Raw genomic sequence first — 18,831 nt, forward strand, 5'->3', positions numbered from 1 at the left:
ATACGCAATTGCGTATTTTAACGCAGAACAATTGTATAAAGCCAACCTGCGTTTTGCCTGCTTATTTTTAAGACTGATTCACGCAGCAAATACGTCAAGTGGGTTTGTACCCTTAGAACTATTATAAGCAATCTTTAGATTGCTTATACTGATCAATGCTATGGTAGATCATGCTCAACTAGTAAAGCCTGCCTGTGGCAAACTTGATCAGCAGATTTACCAAGACTGGTACGAAGGAAAAGGCCTCCAGCTGCCATAATAACCAATCAGCACCACAAAATTGCGTTCTACTGATACCTGCAGGTACTCACTCCTCAGTTACTCCTTGACTTCTCAGTCATACCTCCCCATGACTTATATGCTGTACAAGGTACAGAGCATTATGGGTTTTAACTTGAACGTGTTTGGCCATAATGCTTATATAAGCCTTACAGTCCATCCATGGATATAAGGAGACTCAAGGTGTGCCAAGGAAAGGTAGGTATAATTTATTCATTGCTGCTGTTTGTGGCAAATACTGACCCTCCCATGGTGCAACAGAAATCTAGATTTGTCTGCTCAGTGTTTTTCCCCTGGACAGTTTCTGACATGGACTACAACCTATACCATTTCTGCATCACACTTTGCTGCCTGCACTTTACCTACTGTTTCTCTCCCCGTCCCTTATAGATTGTAAGCCCTCACGGGCAGGGTCCTCTTCCCCCATGTACCAGTCTGCCATTTTCCTTCAAGTAATGTGTTTTTAATCTTGTAATGTTCCTGTTTGTTACCCTTATTGCTTGTATAGCTCTCTGGAATTAAGGGCGCTTTTTAAATAAATAATAATAATTATGGACAGAGGTGGCAGCAGAGAGCACTGTGTGAGACTGGAAAGAATACACCACTTCCTGCAGGACATACAGCAGCTGATAAGTACTGGAAGACTTGAGAATTTTTTTTAAATAGAGTAAAGTAAACTACAAATCTATATAACTTTCTGAAACCATTTGATTTGAAATAAAACATTTTAGCCAGAGTATCCCTTTAAGGCCCATTACTATTACACAAAGGAGTAAACTACTCTCAAATGCCTGGAGTACCCCTTTAAGATCAATGGGCTGCTAATATAATGATGGACATGATGTAGACACTCTCTATGCACGCTAGTTGATAAGGATATCCAATATGGGACCCTTCCTCCTCCTACTACAAGTAAAGGATTTTGAAATCTTGTAAACCTGTCAAACCCTTTAATATCCTACAGAACTAATACGAACACATGTCTCTTTAATGAGTCCAGGTGTGCTGAAAATATTAAAAGGTGACCCATGGAATCTCCGATAACATTCTTTAGCAGCAGTCCTTCCATTTCTTGTGGTTTTCCATGTGTGACCAGAGTTTTTTTTCTATATGATCAAATAAATGAAATAAAAAAATAACTAAAAGTTAAAATATCAAACTAAACAATTGTAGTAATATATAATACATGTGTGCAATATCATGTCTGATGGGACAGGTCTCCGTTAGAAATACAATGCAATGCATGATTCGATTTATATTTATTACAGATCTGTGACACAAGTGCATTTACTTATTCCAGATATATTTTCATAAATGTTACATACTAATATAATAAAAATCAACGTTGTTTATAACATTTCCATTGTTTGTTTTTTTTTTGTTTATTGTGATGATGTAGCTTTGAAAAATGTGCCAGAAAATATTTCTTCATTCAAATAGAAAAGTTTTTTTTTTTCCGCTATACACGTAAAATGACATTCTTCTTTTTCGATAACGTTTTTTTTTTTTTTACTTTATAACATTACAATACATACAAATTATATGGATTTCAATGCGACGGATGAAAACTATTCAATAGCTTTATGTAACATTGTTTACATCGACATCAACATCAACCAACTCCATCTTTCTATATCACAGGTTGGAAAAACACTGAATGTGACCTAGGTCAATGGGACAAGAAATTCTATTAGTACACCTTGGAAACGTTTGCATGAAAATTTATGGGGGGAAAAAAACAAAAAAACGACAGTCACACAGACTCACAGATTGTTTCACGAACCTCTTCGGTGTTAGTATACATTAACACGATGAGAGCAATCATTTCATCATGGAAGGGAAATGCACATCTCGGATACATTGAGAAAATACATTGCAAATTAAATCAATGCATATATATTTACATTGAAGAGCTTTTATATTGCTTTTAGAGGAAGCACGATCGACAGAGGAACAATAGATTGAATTCATTTTAAAGAATAATTAAAAAAAAAAATCCACTCCCTGTATTCTCTTATTTACTTCTGGGCAGTATGCACAGTTGTACCCAGCATGCATTTGGGTCACACCGCAGTGTTAAGCATGTCCTAGGATTAGCATGGATTGATAATTTGGTCATTCTGATTAATCCTCCTATACTCATGAAAGGGAAAATCCTTTAAAACTGCAGTTCTGTGTCTGCTGGAGACAGAAGGTTTGAAAACGAAAAAAACAGTGGTCATTTGGAGGATGGAAGATATTGCTCAGTAGTAACCCATTATCCTGTTTGCATGCCTAAGTTCAGTGTATTAACGTATACAGTTTAGATAGAAATGAGGTCAGTGAAAGAGCATTCGAAATCGACTACTACTACAGATTTTCCGCATGACTTCATTGTTTCCTCTAAGAGGTGTCAGCCGTAGTCTCATGCCTCCTATATTTATAGGCATTGTTACACACGCTACAAACATGTTAGTTGTCGACAGAACTCATCCCTCCCTAACGCTTTCCGAATTACAAAAATATAGTGGTCCATGGGGGGACGGCACAATTGAACATTGCTGTGGTATAACTGTCAGGCTGGTAAATCATGCTGTAAAATACTTCGGCAGTATGGCGTGTGCCAAACATAATTTTCTGTGTTATCTGGAATTACACACTGACAAACGACACTGTCTTAAGTGGTCTTTTTCTTCCCTTCTTAAAGGGAATGTGTCATGAAAATGACATTTTGTTTAAATAATGTTTTTATGATAACCCCCTCCCGCTGCACAGTAAATTAACGTCGCTGCAGCCCATGCCTGAGGCTGCAGCAACGTTAACTTACAATCGAGGATAACACAGGTGCAGAAGCTGCGCCTGTGTCATCCCCGGCAGGTCCCGGCTATCAGTGATAGCCGGGGACCCACCGCAACTCTCAGCACTGGAGCCGCGCTCCAGTACTGAGAGTAAGCCCTATAGATACTGCGGTCAACATGACCGCAGCATCTATAGGGCTCCAGACAGAGAGTTCTCCCTCTACAGAGGGAGAATTCTTCGTCCTGTGTTCATCAGGGCTCTGCAAAGTGATCGCAGAGCCCCAATGGTAGCCATGGAAACCGGAAGCCTCAGGCTTCCAGTTTCTTGGCTACGGAGGCCGGTGGGGGGAGGGTGGTAATCCAGGGCGCACACCGGGGGGAGAGAGCGAAGGCTGGGCACGTAGCAGGGGACAGAGGAGAGGTGGCAGACATAGGGAAATCAGCTTATGGGATCATTATGATCCCATAAGCTGATGTCCAAAAACAACCTGGGCATGGAGGAATCAATGACCCATGGTCGTGAAAGGGTTAAACTAATTTATTTTAAAGAATTTTTTAGAATTTTTTCTAATTTTCCATTTTATTGTCTGTATTATAAAATAATACTAAAATCTTGCAGTTTTCATTACCACTGGGGCAAAAACTAAGCTGGGACTTCCTGTTCTGTGTCTTTTAATAAGAGGAGGCTGCTCTAAAGTGATCTGTACAGCATTGCAGCGACATGTCACCAGTATATGACAACAGAAATCCGTGTAGAATTACCTCTTTAAAGGTCACAGAGCACACTCAGTAATGTTTGACATTCATCTCAAGGGGACAGACTCTGTTTATTGTCCTCTGTGTCCATGAGGCATGCTGTAAAGCATGTCACTAAATGCTGTTAAAAACAGCTCAGCCAAAATGGCAGCCTCCATAACAATGTATAAAAAGGGAAAAAAATTACAGACAGAAAATAGAAACAGATTGGAATCAGTAAAAGAAAATTTAGGTGACACATTCCCTTTAAGAATATATAGTTGAGCTTAAAAATGAATGCAACTAAACTGAATGCAACTAAAAAGTAAAGGTGATGCAAGGTACATCATAGGACTAAAGACTGAAAATTGAGTGATAGTTATAGGAAATGCCTCCATTTTGTTGCACTAATTCTGATAAATACCATTCATTATTTAGGATAAGAATAATTTTAAGGGGGTACTCCGGATTTTTTTTTTTGCTTTGAAATCAAGTGGTGTCAGAAAGTTATATACTGTAGATTTGTAATTCAAATCTATTTAAAAACTTGAAAAAATGCACCAAAAGACTGGAAAAAATGCACCATTTCCTGCAGGACATATGGCAGCTGATAAGTACTTGAAGACTTGAGATTTTTTAGATAGAAGTAAATTACAAATCTATATAACTTTCTGATACCCCTTGATTTGAAAGCAAAAAAAAATAAAATAAATTAAAACATTTTTAAGTAATGTGCTGGGGTCTCCAAATGATAACCTGAAATATTGTATAACATGTTTTCTATTCTACATATATTTGTGGTTTCCATGGTATAATTTGTTACAAACAAGTTATTTAAACTGGCTGACCTTTAAGATTAGGCATGATTACTTTGATTTTAGAAGTCAATGCCAGAGATTGTTTTGTCCCATTGATTTAACGCCAATAATATAATTCACAAGAATACACAAATTTTACTACTGTACCATGGCTGCAACTGTGGGACAATCCATTGTCACTGTTTGAGGGGTTCCGGGGCAATCACCACTGTGGGAGTAATATGCCTGGTATATAATTCAGCGTGTAATATCTTATTCAGATGTTTCTTTCTATCTGAAAATTCCTGGAAACCTTTTCTTTAGTTGAGTCATGTGATCTCATGGTGACCCCCTGGAAATGACACATGTTTCTGAGCTTCCAATGCAATCATCATCTTAGCCAGAACTTCCTGTATGAAGAAGCTGCATGCTTTATTACTTTAGAGTTACTGATGATGACTATGCATCTCCTGTTACACAGTTATAATGGATTTGATGACAGTTCAGTCTCCCTGAATGTATAGTTATAATCTCGTAGATGGTATTGGCTCTAGCTGCCCACGTGATGCTATGCTAATGCATCATGGGATTGGCATCAGATTTGAAAGGGGGGGGAATGCAGTTTGAAATCTGAAAGTCAAGATGATAGCTGTTGAGCGGTCACATGACCCAGATCAATTGTATGGATGCAGCAGAGCTAGGATGAAAGAGACGACACTGCAGGAATAGTGATGGTCAGTGTGCATTATATGGGCAAAAAATAAAATCAATCAATCGATCAATATAGAGCTGCTTCTTTAAAGGGAACCTATTACCACTCCTGACCTGTCTGTTTTAGTAAATACTTGTAGTACTGGAATATTATTTCCCTATCGCTCTGTGATGTTTTATTCCTGTTTTATTCTTAAAGGGGTTATCCAGTGCTACAAAAACATGGCCACTTACTTTCAGAGACAACACAACTCTTGTCTCCAGTTCAGGTACTGTTTGCAATTAAGCTCCATTCACTTCAATGGAACTGAGCAGCAAAACCCCGCCCAAGCTGGAGACAAGAGTGGGGCTCTGGAAGAAAGTGGCCATGTTTTTGTAGCGCTGGATAACCCCTTTAATAACAATGACTGGGTGTTGCCAGTTGGAGGCGTGTCCCTACACTATTTGGCACTGTCAGCTCTGATTGGATCGTGCCAGACAATATCCGGAAACGCCCCCAATTGGTAACACCCAGTTGGTTATTGAGTCAGACACCTCTAGTTAGAATAACACAGGAACAGCACAACACACAGCTATACAAATAGCTGATTCAGAATTTTCAGAAATTTCATGGGCATTGCATTTATTTACTAAAACAGACAGATCTGGAGTGGTGACAGGTCCTCTTTAAAGGGTGGGCACAGTAGTTGTAACTCTTTACAGGTAGCACTATGCCTTTTGCTGCATTTATGGTGGAACTTTGATAAACAGTGTACTAAGTGACATTGTGCACAGAAGGATAGTATTATAACCATTAGCGATCATGGTATGCTTAAAGGAGAAGTCTGGCATTTTTTAAAAGCCTTCAGCCTGCAGGAGGAGGGGGGGGAAATTGATTTCAAGTACGCACTTACTATACCTCTCCCGGTGCCTGCGGTGAGAAGCTGGATCGGCCTCAGGACCCCGCCGGAAGTCATTTTCCCCTGAGTTGTGATGATGTCACGACTTGGGGGAAAATGCTTGTCCTGGCTGATGGACTGGCTGATCAGCCAATTAGTGACTGGAGCGATGTTCTGCCTAAGTCACTGACTGGCTGAGGGGCCAGTCCATTAGCTGAGTTGGGAAGTGGACACCCTGGAGATCCATGAGCTCGGGCGGGCCCTGCGGACGTTCCCGCTGCTCACAACAGGCATGGGGACAGGTGAGTTGTTACTGGAAATAAATTTCCCCCCTCCCCCTGCAGGCTGACGGCTTTTAGAAAACACCAGACTTCTCCTTTAATGTGTTGGTAGTTGTAATATTAGTACTAATTTAAGTGGAATATATGTACTGCTGTAGTAAATGTAGTGTGCTTACTGCCAAAGTAATTCTCATAGTAATAATATTTGTATTGTTACCATTGTTACCTTTAGGATTGTTAAGTAAGTCAACGAAAAGACTCTGGAGGGCCCATAAGTGTAAGCTAAAATGCCGATTTAGCCCTAGTAGTCCTACTACTGTAGTGTAATGTACCATTAGCAATAGAAAAATCATGTAGATTCTACAGTGTGATACTGTGCAAAATGTAACTCTTACTTGGGTGGTTATTGGATGTGTCTAGACTTTTCTTCTCTTGGGCTGCTTGTCGTACCAAGACCCTATTTCTGGATTAGGAGAGTGTACTAATATTGAAGGTGAGGACGTAATACTAACACGGTGCAGACATCTGTGTTGCTTTTATATTGCTCTTATATACAACTCATCACCACTCATTCTTTTATTAACGTCAGAGTCAAAAAAGGCCGTTGTGAAAAGGCGTTTCTGGCACTGCATTTAACGGCACACTTATTGACATTTCAGCAGCTTAGCCTAATTCTGTTTGCCTATCGAGATGAAAATACAAATTCAACACATATAAAACAGTTATCAAATGTTGGTGCTGGAAAGACAACGTGTGAATTTATCTATTAATATCCACCCTATCATGAAAATAAAAATGGTATTGAATTACAAAAAAAAGGGCGATGCAGCAATCACCCTAAACCCTGTACAGTAATCAAATAAAAAAAAAAAAAAACACAAAATCCATGACATTCTTAAGTGCAAGGAAACATATTCGTCTACTAGTTGATGTGGCAATAAATTTTAACAATTTTAGAGGTTACTCTAAGACAGCAGAAGGAGGGGGATGACTACAGCAGTTGGGCCGTCTAAAATTCTTCAGTATGGATTGAAATACCCTGTGCTGTCGTCTTTTGTGCTTTTTCCCTGAAGAATCGGAACAAATTGATTTACGGTTTTGCTTTAATTGAGCCCTAATCATCTTCTCGTGTTCTCTGATTTGTCTTTGCAAGTGGTTCTGTATAGCAATCCCTAAGGCCTCTGGGTCCATAGAAGCTCCATAAACTTCCCACGTCATGCCCTGTTCATCCCATACCACATCTTTCACACTTTTTTCTGGCTGCTTTGCCTGGCTTTTAGCCTCTCCACTTGAACTTGGACTTGACTTTTTCCCATGTGACTTTGGAGGCTCAGAGGTAGGTAAGGTGACCAAAACTGGTTCCTTTTTCTCTTCTCTAGCTTTTCTTAGTCGGGGTGTGAGCTGAACTGCGCTTTGATTAAAGTCCGTTGCTGGTCTGGTTTGCAGACTTAAACTACTCGACCTTTTGGCATTTTCCCCTTCATCTTGATCCTTCCTCACCAAAACTTCAAGGATTTCTTCTACTTGACCTCCGGTGGCTCCAATAGTGCTGTTAACTTCAACTTCAACATGAAGTGGTGTTGGCCTTTCTTCCTTCTTTGGCTTTTTTATATCTGTCGTCATAATAGCCTGGGTGGAACCCTGTTCGTTGGTAATTTTAAAATGAAAAGGTTTCCGATCAGAACTACCTTCTCCCGGGACACTTAGAGTATCCGTCTGTTCATTGTCTTGACGAATGTTATGTAGCTGAATGTGTTCTACTCCGCTTAAATGATGGAGCCTAGCTTTGCTGCCGAGATCATGAGCTGCCCTAAATTGGGGCTGCTCATTGAACTTGTCCTTCGTCATCTGCGAAGCTTTAGGTTGATTGCTATTCTCTATGTTGATTTGGTAAACAGGTTTTACATTCATTAAAATTGGAGAGGCATTAGCCTTTTGCATCTGTGGCATTGGGTGATTGGGGTGATTTTCTCTAATACACAGTCCCTGTCCATCTAATTCACTTCTATATAAAACCTGTGAATTTCTCGGCAGCTCTGGTCTCTGAAAGGGGGACCGTATCACATCAGGAGGACTTTTTGTGTGCAACTGGAGAGGCTGAGGACCCATTGCGTCAGGAGGCTGGAAACATACTTTCGGGGTCAAGTGGTTTTGAGAGAGTTGGGAATGCAACGCAAAATTAGCACGGTCCATCTGAGGATTTCCCGGGTTGCCCTGATAAATTATACACACTTGTTCTTGCCTTTCTTTAAGTAATGGAGAGGCTTTCAGAAATGCAGAATATATGCTTGGGCTTGTCGAGACCGATTTATTTTCTACATTTGCTACAGCTTGTACTTCGGCATCCTGCTTAGCCCAGCTCTCCAGCTGGGACGTCATTGTACCCATTTCCTTAAACTTGCAAACCAACTGCACTTCCAGAGTATCATCCCCATTTGTATTCACCTCTTCCTCAGTCCGACTAAAAGGAGAACATTGATTGGGTAAAGCTTCATTGTCACGATCCTCTATATTTGCTACATCTTGTACTGGATCTGAGTTGAGACTTGTTTCTGTCTGTGTATTCTCGCTTATCGTTTCTTGGCTAGGGGAAGGAATGTGTCCATTTTTATCATTGTCTAATAACGTAACGTCCACATCTTTTGACATTTCGGATATCTGTGTGCTTGTTCTACTGCTCCCTACTTGATTTTCTGTTGCTATTTGTAACTCAGTTACATCTTTTGGCAAGTGACTCTCTTCTATTGCTGTTTGCTGGATTGGCAATGTCAAGTCTGTAACAACAGATGGTACAATAGTTGACTGTGGCTGTATTGTGTTGTCATCAGTGGCAGCATGTTGACTAGTCTCATGAATGGCTTGTGTCTCTTTACTTGTTGAACATAAGGGATAAATGGTATCTGATTGTGTACAAGTCCTGAATGATGACAATGTTTTATTGATTTGCTGGTCGTCACATATATTTTCATTGCCAGGACTTTCTGTGGATAGTTTGCAGTTTAGATCTGAAGAACATGTACCTGTTATTTGTGCAACATTCCCGTTGCTTGAGGTTGCCCGTTTAAGCTCGAGAGTATCCTCCTGGGATATATCTCCAGCGGGGCATTCCTCTCCTATTGATGTAGGGGATGACTTGTCAGATCCTGAAGGATCTGTTACAGTCCCCATGGAATCTGACTTTGTGGTACAGAATCTTCAGGCAGAATTACTATGTTTTATAAGGCAACAGATCGGGTCTTCAGTTTTCAAACCTGTGTAAGAAAAGAAGAGTTTTAATGATAAATTGGAAAAATAATGTACACTATTATAAGAAACAAATCTGATAAATAATAGGTATATCAACATCATGAAACATCAACATATACAATGAGCCATGACATTAACCCCCTAAAACCAGGACTGAAAAGGCCTTAATTACCAGCTAATTTTTTTTTGTTTTTTATTTTTTTCCAGTTTTTTCATACTTCATTTGTTAACTTTATTTTTTTTTTTGTTCATTAACTTTTTTCTTTAGCAATATAAGGGATCACTATTAAATAACTTTAAAGTTATAATGTATTAGCATACTCCTGTATGCTAATACATTATGTCTGTGTCTCTGTGACACAGGCTGCAGAGTTGATAGACAACCCTAGGGTCCTTTCTAGGTCCCCAGGGCTTGCTGTGGAGCATTTTGCTTGTGTTTGATCGGGTCACTGTGGAAACCCAGTAGATCTGATTAGATCAGGGAATCTCCTTTTATTATGCCGCGACACTTGAAGGGTTAAACAAGCAGGATCGGTGGTTCCTCTTGTGCTCTAGACGATACCTTGGTGAAGGAGCAGCCCTGGAACTGCTACCCCCCTCTAAACCCCCTGGAGCCGTAATTCCCCCCAGGCAAACCGCCATAAAAAAACAGTGAGTGGTCGCAAAGCGGTTAAAACTAGGGATGGTCCGAAACTCCTGAGGTTCGGGTTCGTATGAACCCGAACGCTCGGCATCAGATTCCCGCTGTCTGCCCGCTCTGTGGAGCGGGTGGATACAGCGGGAGGACCGCCTGGAAAACTGGGATACAGCCTATGGCTATGGCTGTATCCCAGTTTTCCAGGCGGTCCTTCCACTGTATCCACCCGCTCCACGGAGCGGGCAGACAGTGGGAATCATTACCGAGGGTTCGGGTTCGTACGAACCCGAACCGAACTCGGTTTGGACCATCCCTAGTTAAAACCATTAAAACCATTAAAACTCGTAACATCTCATGACAATAGCATGACATTGGCAAAGGGTAAGATAATAGGGGTAAGTTACAGACAGGGCAAAAAAAATCTGCCCTGGGATAATTTGATAGGCCCAAATTGAGTTAGGGCAATTTCACAATGGCAAGTCTTGTGGGTTGCTCCCAGTATGCAGTGGTTACAGCTTACCAAAAGTGGTCCAAGTGAATGATGACATGGGTCATAAGCACCTAAAGTCCATTGATGCACAAGGGCAATGAAGGACAAACTAACAAAAAAGATAAAAAGGAGCTGAAATGCAGAATGCCTGTGCTAACCCCTGCCCACCCCAAGTGCCTGCAATGGGCATGTAAACATCCTGGTTTGCTGGTGTATGAATATTTTTTTCATGTCGATGAGCGGGTACATGTGTGTCACTTTCTTTGAGGAGTCATTATCCTGTTATACACTTTGAGAAGAGGGGAGGGGGACTGGCAGAGGCAGTGTGATAGCCTGCTCAATGTTCTGCTGGGAAACATTTGGTTCTGTTATTCATGTAGATGTAACGTTGATATTTACTATGTAATATGCATAGCAACTACATCCTTCATGGCAACAGTATAGCAGTGGCCTAAACAATGTCCAGGAATAGTTTGAGCAAAAAACATGATAAAGAATTTAAGATGTTTTTTTGGCCTCTAAATTTCCTAAATGAACCCCTTCACGTCAGCCATCCGGCTATAGGCTATGTTTACACAATGTATGTCTTTGTAAAAAACGGCCAATGTTGCAATCGGCGACAATGGCCGTACTTGGTACGAGAACATACAGTATGTTGCCTTGCTTTCTATGAGATCTCGGCCGGAGCGTATACACATGTCAGTTTTCTGTGGCCGCTATTCAGTGAATAGCAGCCGCAGAAAGCCCTATCAGTGCACACTATGGAGCGAGCTGCTGCGTCCACAAGCTTCATAGTGTGCTGTGAGGAGTTCTGATGCGGGTGTGCTCAGATGCGCCCTCATCAGAACTTTGCGGCGTCAAAGATCATCAGGCTGGTACTGCAGTATCAGCCGGGAATCGGGATGACCTATTTAGAGATCGTCTCTTACGACGTGTGGACATGGCCATATACTGTACTTTCCTGACATAGGGGTCATTTAATGTGTTTGAGGCCGCTTAAGTGTGATCAGCCTTGCACACATTATTGTGCCAGGAGTTGGGCATAATGACAGGCAGCAGCAATCACACAGCTGCCTACCATTAACCCTTTAAACTGCAGGGGTACCAAACTGTTTTCCTGACAAACAGAGGAAGAATTTTTACCTTTTTACCTGTTGGATAAGTGATTTGCATCTAGAGTCTTCCTCAGGCAGACTCTATCTACATGGAGAGCACTGATCTCACTAATCAATGCTAAGCAATGGACAAGTATGAGATCCTAGGATGTCTCACCTCCTTGCTCCTTGGGGGATATCTCTATTGGCGACCCTTTGTTATGAATTAAGCTTTGGGTCAGCGGGAACAGAACTCAACCCCGGTTGCCTGAGGGTTTTTGGGGGTAGGGGGGACCTTTGGGTTTTGGTCCTGTGACATTGGGGTTGCAGGGCCATTCCGTGGCCCCCCCTTCTCTACTTGCGCATGCTTTGTGGGGATTGTGTTCACTTACCAGCACAGTGATGTTTTTTGGTTAGTGACTCATGTGTATCAGAGACCTGCACGTTGGTGCATGAGGCAATATGGTTTGATCAAATTATATACTAACTTCTGATGTTAGTTTTTTAATATAGCTGAACAAGCTTTTGTGTCAACCATGGGTGCGATGTGCAGCCATTTCTGTCTTTATGGCTTGTACAGCACTCAACCCTTTCCAGTGGCTCCATTGGGTCACGCCAAAGCACAGATCCATTCATGACAAAGAGAGCACCGATAGAGAGATCCCCGGGGTACTCCAAGGCCAGACCCCCTGCAATCTTATACTTGTCCCCAGCTCACTGCTCTGTGTATTTCACTTTTAGACCACAGGCTGCATTAGGCCCTGCAGTCTGGTAGTGATCCGGAGCAGCTGGTGATGTCTGCCTAGCACACTTACACTTACTCACTTGAGGGCACAGAAGGGGTAAAAGGCAATCATGGCTAAAAAAAAAATCTTCATGATGGCCCAGAATAAATGGAGAAGAAAAGATAAAGTTAACAACTGATGAGAGAAGATGTCACCTGTCAGTCACTGGTAGAGATGAGCGGACTTTTCAGATTTCTGGTTAGTGAGAACCAGAACGATTGGCGCCGGATTCCCGCTGTCTGCTTGCTCCGTGCAGCGGGTGGATACCTCCTAAGGAACGCCTGGAAAACTGGGATACAGCCAATGCCAATGGCTGTATCCCAGTTTTCCAGGCGTTCCTTAGGAGGTATCCACCCGCTGCACGGAGCGAGCAGACAGCATGGAATCCGACGCCGATCGTTCTGGTTCTCATGAACCAGAAATCAGAAAAGTCCGCTCATTTCTAGTCACTGGATGTAACTGCAGTTTAATCACAATATTGTCATGTGGGGGTAATGTAGGACCCTGTACGGTGTTTTTTATGCAGTAGCACTACTGGTGGTATAATTCAGTAATTAGCCAGTGGTAGCATGTAGTCAGGATACAACGGTATTATTTGTACCTTGTGTAGTGTTACTATTAGTGAAATTGGTAGTAGTATTTAGTCACTATGGGGTGTTAATATGTGGTCATTGTGTGGTGGTATTATTTGCTCCTTTTATAATGTTAGTAACAATTCTATGTACAGGGCAGCTGTCAGGCAGGAGGATAAGAGTAGTAGAAGAAGGTTCCGATACTAAATATGTATTTATGAAGAAATAAATGTTTGTCCATATTTACAGATATTTATATGCATCATACTGTATATCCTTCATAGGTTTGTGTATGCCCATATGTATGTATCAATACAGTATATGTATCTGCTCTATAGTTTATATACACATTGAAAGGGTTGCTAAGAAAATCTGGATATGTTTAAGTGTGTGTGTATTTTGTACCATCTGGATGTACTATGCAATGTTTGTATAAGGATAAATTATCCTGAGATAAAAAAGGAGGGGTTTGCATCACAATAGACATCCAGATGGTCATTATGTGGCATTAGGGAAGCTTCTGATTAGGAACTTAGCCAATACTTGACTTAAATTAGAAAAAACATCATTAACATTATTATGGCTTAACTTGTCTATCGAGGTATCTCTTCTATTCTTTTAAAAAAGGACCTGTAGTCCACCCCTCCACAAATATGATGTTACTATCAATACATACTGTAGGGTGTCCCTTTTTTTTTTTTTTAACGGTTTCTTGATATGCCCTTCTGTTCTCAAGACGTTCAAGTTTATAGTTTCTCTGCCAACTCAGTTAACGAGGTTGTCCAACATTTTTTTCTTATTAGAAAAGGGAATAATTTGTAATCTGTCCCTTTCCCTTAGTAGTTTCCTTGTCCCCAGGCCTCCTCCTCTGTTGCTGCTTTTTGGATTTGTGTTTGTTTACATAAAGACCTTCCAGGTCACAGGGGTCAGGAGTGACATCACAGTTCTACAAGCCTATAGCTCCACCCCCTCCTTTCTAACTCTAGCTCCACCCCCTCCTTTCTGACTCTAGCTCCACCCACTCTACCCATAGGCAGGAAATGTCTGTATTACTATAAGTGTCTTTTGAGCAGCATGGTGGATCAGCGTCTGCCAAATACTTATATTATCAAATACAATATTTAAAAAAAAAACTTTTATCCATTGTAGGACTATAAACCCCAGCACACATGTACATGTTAGGAGTTGTAGTCCTGGATTACATACACACTACAGCATACCTTCCAAGTGTCCCTATTTTGGAGGGACAGTCCCTACTTTTGACCCACGTCCCTCTTTGCCCCTTACATGTCCCTCTGTTTGACCAAGGAATTAGATTTGCATCAATAAACTTTCTATTTTGCTCTAGAAAGTGTCTGATTTCTTTCTGTATAATAGTCCCAAACTTGCATAATATCATATTACCTGGGGCAAAATCCTAAAAATTGTTATATTCAGATGTAGGGATGGTCCGAACCTGCCGAGGTTCGGGTTCATACGAACCCGGACACTCGGCAATGATTCCCGCTGTCTTAAACCTCCGTGGAGAGGGTGGATACAGCGGGAGGACCGCCTGGAAAACTGGGATACAGCCACAGCCATAGGCTGTATCCCAGTTTTCCAGGCGGTCTTCCCGCTTTATCCACCCTCTCCACGGAGGTGGAAGACAGCAGGAATCAATGCCGAGAGTCCGGGTTCGTACGAACCCAAACCTCGGCAGGTTCGGACCATCCCTATTCAGATGAATCATGTGACGTTATGGCCGCTGTGACACATCATTTCGCACATGCAGAGTCATTGATTTCTACGGCCCCATACACACTTCTGTGTTACTGATCTGATTTGGGGACATGATCCGTGCTGCAAAAAAATGATTAAGCCATTGTATGTCCGTGTCAACTATCTGACAGTGAATCCTTGTAAATGCAGACAGTAAAGGCCCTATTCCACGGAACGATTATCAGCCGTATTCGTAATCGTCCCGTGGAATAGAAGACAAAGATCAGCCCACATCGTTCACATAAACCCACATAAAAAAATGTATAATTAGTGCATTCTATGCTATTTAAGGAGAATAACAGCTCATTTTTGGGGGCCATATCATAGGTGCATAGAGGCTAGCAATATATACCCTGGTATGTAAGAATATATCCTAGAGGGTCCATTTTTACTATATATCCAATATGTAAATACACAGACACACATGTATAGATATATACAAAGACAAACCAATCAGCCATAACATTAAAACTACTGACTGGTGAAGAAAGTAACTATGGCACTTGTCAGTTCTTGCAGTTGATGTCCAGGAAACAAGAAAATTTGGCGCGTGCAACCTTGTCACATCTCCCAATCTGCAGCTCTTGTGGGGTGTTCCCAGTATGCAGTGGTTATGCTGATTTCACATTGTAAGCAGTGTTCCTTGAAGGCATATGTCTGAGGACTCCCTGATGTATACCTCCAGTGTATACCTATGACAGATGACACTTAGTGGCATCATACCCAAAAAGACTGGAGGCTGTAATCGCTGCCAAAGGTGCTGAGGAAAGGGAGCAAATACTTAGAGCTATTGGAACATGGCTGAAATGCAAACGCCTATATGAGAAAAGTTTGCAGCAGCCACTGTACATAAAGGCACCACACACCATAATCCCTGGATTAGGATCAATACGACGTTACCTGAACAACATGGAAATTGCAAAACAAAAAAAGGAACAAGCCATAAAGTTATGAAGCAAAGCAAGACTGAAAAGGGGGCTGGATTGGAGTCTATTCTCTTCCCCAGTTTTGTCCCAGATGCCATAATAGCCTGATATCTGTCTGGAGACCACATGGGCAATGCCGAGAAGAGGCCTTCAAAAAACTTCACACCTATTCTCGGGTGGTATCTGGTGGGGTGGTATAATGTATGGTAGCCAGACCTTTTTACTCTTCATTTCAGTACACTAACAGCTCAACACCACATTGACTTGGTCATGAGAATAGTGATACTGCTTCCCAAGCCAGACCACATGTAAGCATATTGTGTGGCCTAAAAGTGGCCTACAGCATCTCTGGACCTGTCTCTTATTGAGCATATCTGAGACATTATTGGTTGACAACTGCAAAGGGAGCTGTCAACAAAGGATCTTGATAATTTGCAAGCTTAATGGTCCGTTTACACAGAGCGATTATCGTTCGAATTTTCACGATAACAACAGCATTTGAGTGATAATCGGCTCGTGAACGATCAAGCGGTGAACGAGAAATCGTTAATTTTGGTCTTTCACCATATTGCAAATCATCAATGGTCGTTCACTGATAAAACGCAAAACGCGAATTTTGCAGATTCACCCTATTGTGTGAGATGGCCTTTAGTGATCTTGAAGCGACTCTGTACCCACAATCTGTCCCCCCCAAACTACTTGTACCTTTGGATAGCTGATTTTAATCCAAGATCTGTCCTGGGGTCTGTTCAGCAGGTGATGCAGTTATTGCCCTAAAAAACAACTTTTAAACTTGCAGCCCTGTGTCAAACTGCCATGGCCTAGAGTATCTGTGCCCTAACTTTGACCACCCCTCTGTCCCTCCTCCCCACCCTCTTCATCATTAGGAATGCCACTAGCAGGATTTGTCCTGTTTCTCTGCAGTGAACACTGCACAGGTGCCTTAACGATCCAGCCCATGTGCCTGGGGCATTCCTAAAAATAAAGAGGGTGGGGAGGAGGGACAGAAATGTTGTGCCAGCCTAATGCACAGACACTCTAGGCTATGGCAGTTTGACACAGGGCTGCAAGTTTAAAAGTTGTTTTTTAGGACAATAACTGCATCACCTGCCGAATGGACCGCAGGACAGATCTTGGATTAAGAGCACCTATTCGAAGGTACAAGCGGTTTGGGGTGGGAAAATTGTGGGTACAGAGTCACTTTAAAACGATCAAAAAAACGAATGTTTTCAATGATTTATCGCTTTGTCTAAACGCCGATCGGCATAAAAACAAAATTGTTGCTTCAAAATCATTAAATGATCAATTAGGCGATTTATTGCTCCGTCTAAACGGACCATGAGTGCAGTCACTAATAACCTCTTTGATAGCATGCCAAGACATGTAAGTGCTTATATTTCTGTTCATGGAGCCTGTACTGGATACTGAGTAAATCAAGATGGTTTGGATATTTTGTTTCCATTTTATATCCCTTGAATATCATTAACATGTCTAACAATCCTATGTTTTCCATATTTCCATGACACTTCCTTTTTGGTGCTGCAATTTCAAAGTTGAGTAGTGTTTAAATGTGCATAGACAAAAGTACTGGGACACACACACACACAGCTTACAAATACACCGTTTAGGATATCTCATTTTAAACCCATAGTCATCAATAAATGTGAATTTGTTCCAACCTTTGCAGTTATAACAAGCCGACCCCTGAAAAACCACATAGAAATTGCCGCCGCTCCCCGCTGTCTACAGGTAGGGTCACACCTGTGCACAGATTGCTGAATGGCAGCTCCAACTCCAACGAACGCAATAGAAGAAAGTCAGCATGATGGACTTCCAATCGGTTACGTCTTTATTTACAATAGAAAACACACTCCATAGTCCCAGGCAATCAGTAGCAGTGGATGGAATTATAATGGAGCCCTACGGAACGTGGATTACCGGAGAGGCAAAGTGTGCGCTGCTGCACCGTCTGCCCCTTCATTCTAAAGATCAGCGGGGGTCTCAGCACCCCGACCCTGACTGATACAAACCTCTGACATGTCACTATGACATGTTAGAAGTTTGTTAAATGATATGTACCCTTTAAAAAGAACCTGTCTTTGACTGATTGACTTTCAGGGTAGTGCCGTCCTGACTTGGCTCATCTCCACAGAATCTGCCAGACCTTTTAGGCTCTTCACTTCAACACCATACTTAACTCTATACAAAATCCCTGTCGGTATGGCCCCACACAGTAATAGTGCCCACTTTATGTTCTGATAGATCCAATTTGTGCTTAAAAATAATAGCCAGGCCCCTATGTGCCCCCATATAGTACCAAAGCCTCTTCTGTTTCTTTATTTAGTATCACCTCGCTCTGTACTCCCCCATATAGTATTAGGCCCCCTCTGTGCCTTTTAGTGTTAGGCTACCTTTGCCTTTAGGCTCCTATGGTACTGAACCCTTTCTATGTCCACATAGAACCCAAGCCTCCACTGTGTCCCCATTTGGTATTAGTCCCCTCTGTAACCTCCTCTGTGCCTCTGTAATCTCCTCTGCGCCATCATATAGTATTAGGCTCCCTCTGTGCCCTCCTATGATATTATGTCCCCATGTAGTAGTTAGGTCCACCTGCCATACTAATGCCAGTACTATTGCTTTGCATCTTGTCTGCCTATAGAGAACAAAAAAATTCTAAATAAACACAATAAAAAAAAAATATTAGGCAAAAAAATAAATAAATAATAATATAGTAAAAGATTTAGCCTCCTTCTAAAACTTACCGAGCTGGTGGCACCACTGAATAGTTATCAATAAAAAACATTAAGCTTTGTTACCTATGCCTGTGTTGTTATTCACATTAAAAAAATCTTTATTTGAATGCAT

General features: G+C 41.5%; 2 protein-coding genes across 4 annotated transcripts in view; one reads left to right on the forward strand and one right to left on the reverse strand.

Annotated features, from left to right (window-relative positions):
* Positions 1-18,831, forward strand: part of LOC138797738 (albumin-like) — a 467,413-nt gene that overhangs the window by 388,869 nt on the left and 59,713 nt on the right. The gene's annotated exons all lie outside the window — the stretch shown is intronic.
* GPRIN3 (GPRIN family member 3) overlaps positions 1,528-18,831 on the reverse strand; it is a 99,265-nt gene continuing 81,961 nt past the window's right edge. Inside the window, exon 2 of the mRNA XM_069978319.1 lies at positions 1,528-9,709. Coding sequence (XP_069834420.1) covers positions 7,419-9,626 — 2,208 coding nt within the window. The 5' untranslated portion in view covers positions 9,627-9,709 and the 3' untranslated portion in view covers positions 1,528-7,418. The remainder of the gene's footprint in view (positions 9,710-18,831) is intronic.

This window comes from Dendropsophus ebraccatus, chromosome 7 (assembly GCF_027789765.1).
Source record: "Dendropsophus ebraccatus isolate aDenEbr1 chromosome 7, aDenEbr1.pat, whole genome shotgun sequence".
NCBI lineage: Eukaryota > Metazoa > Chordata > Amphibia > Anura > Hylidae > Dendropsophus > Dendropsophus ebraccatus.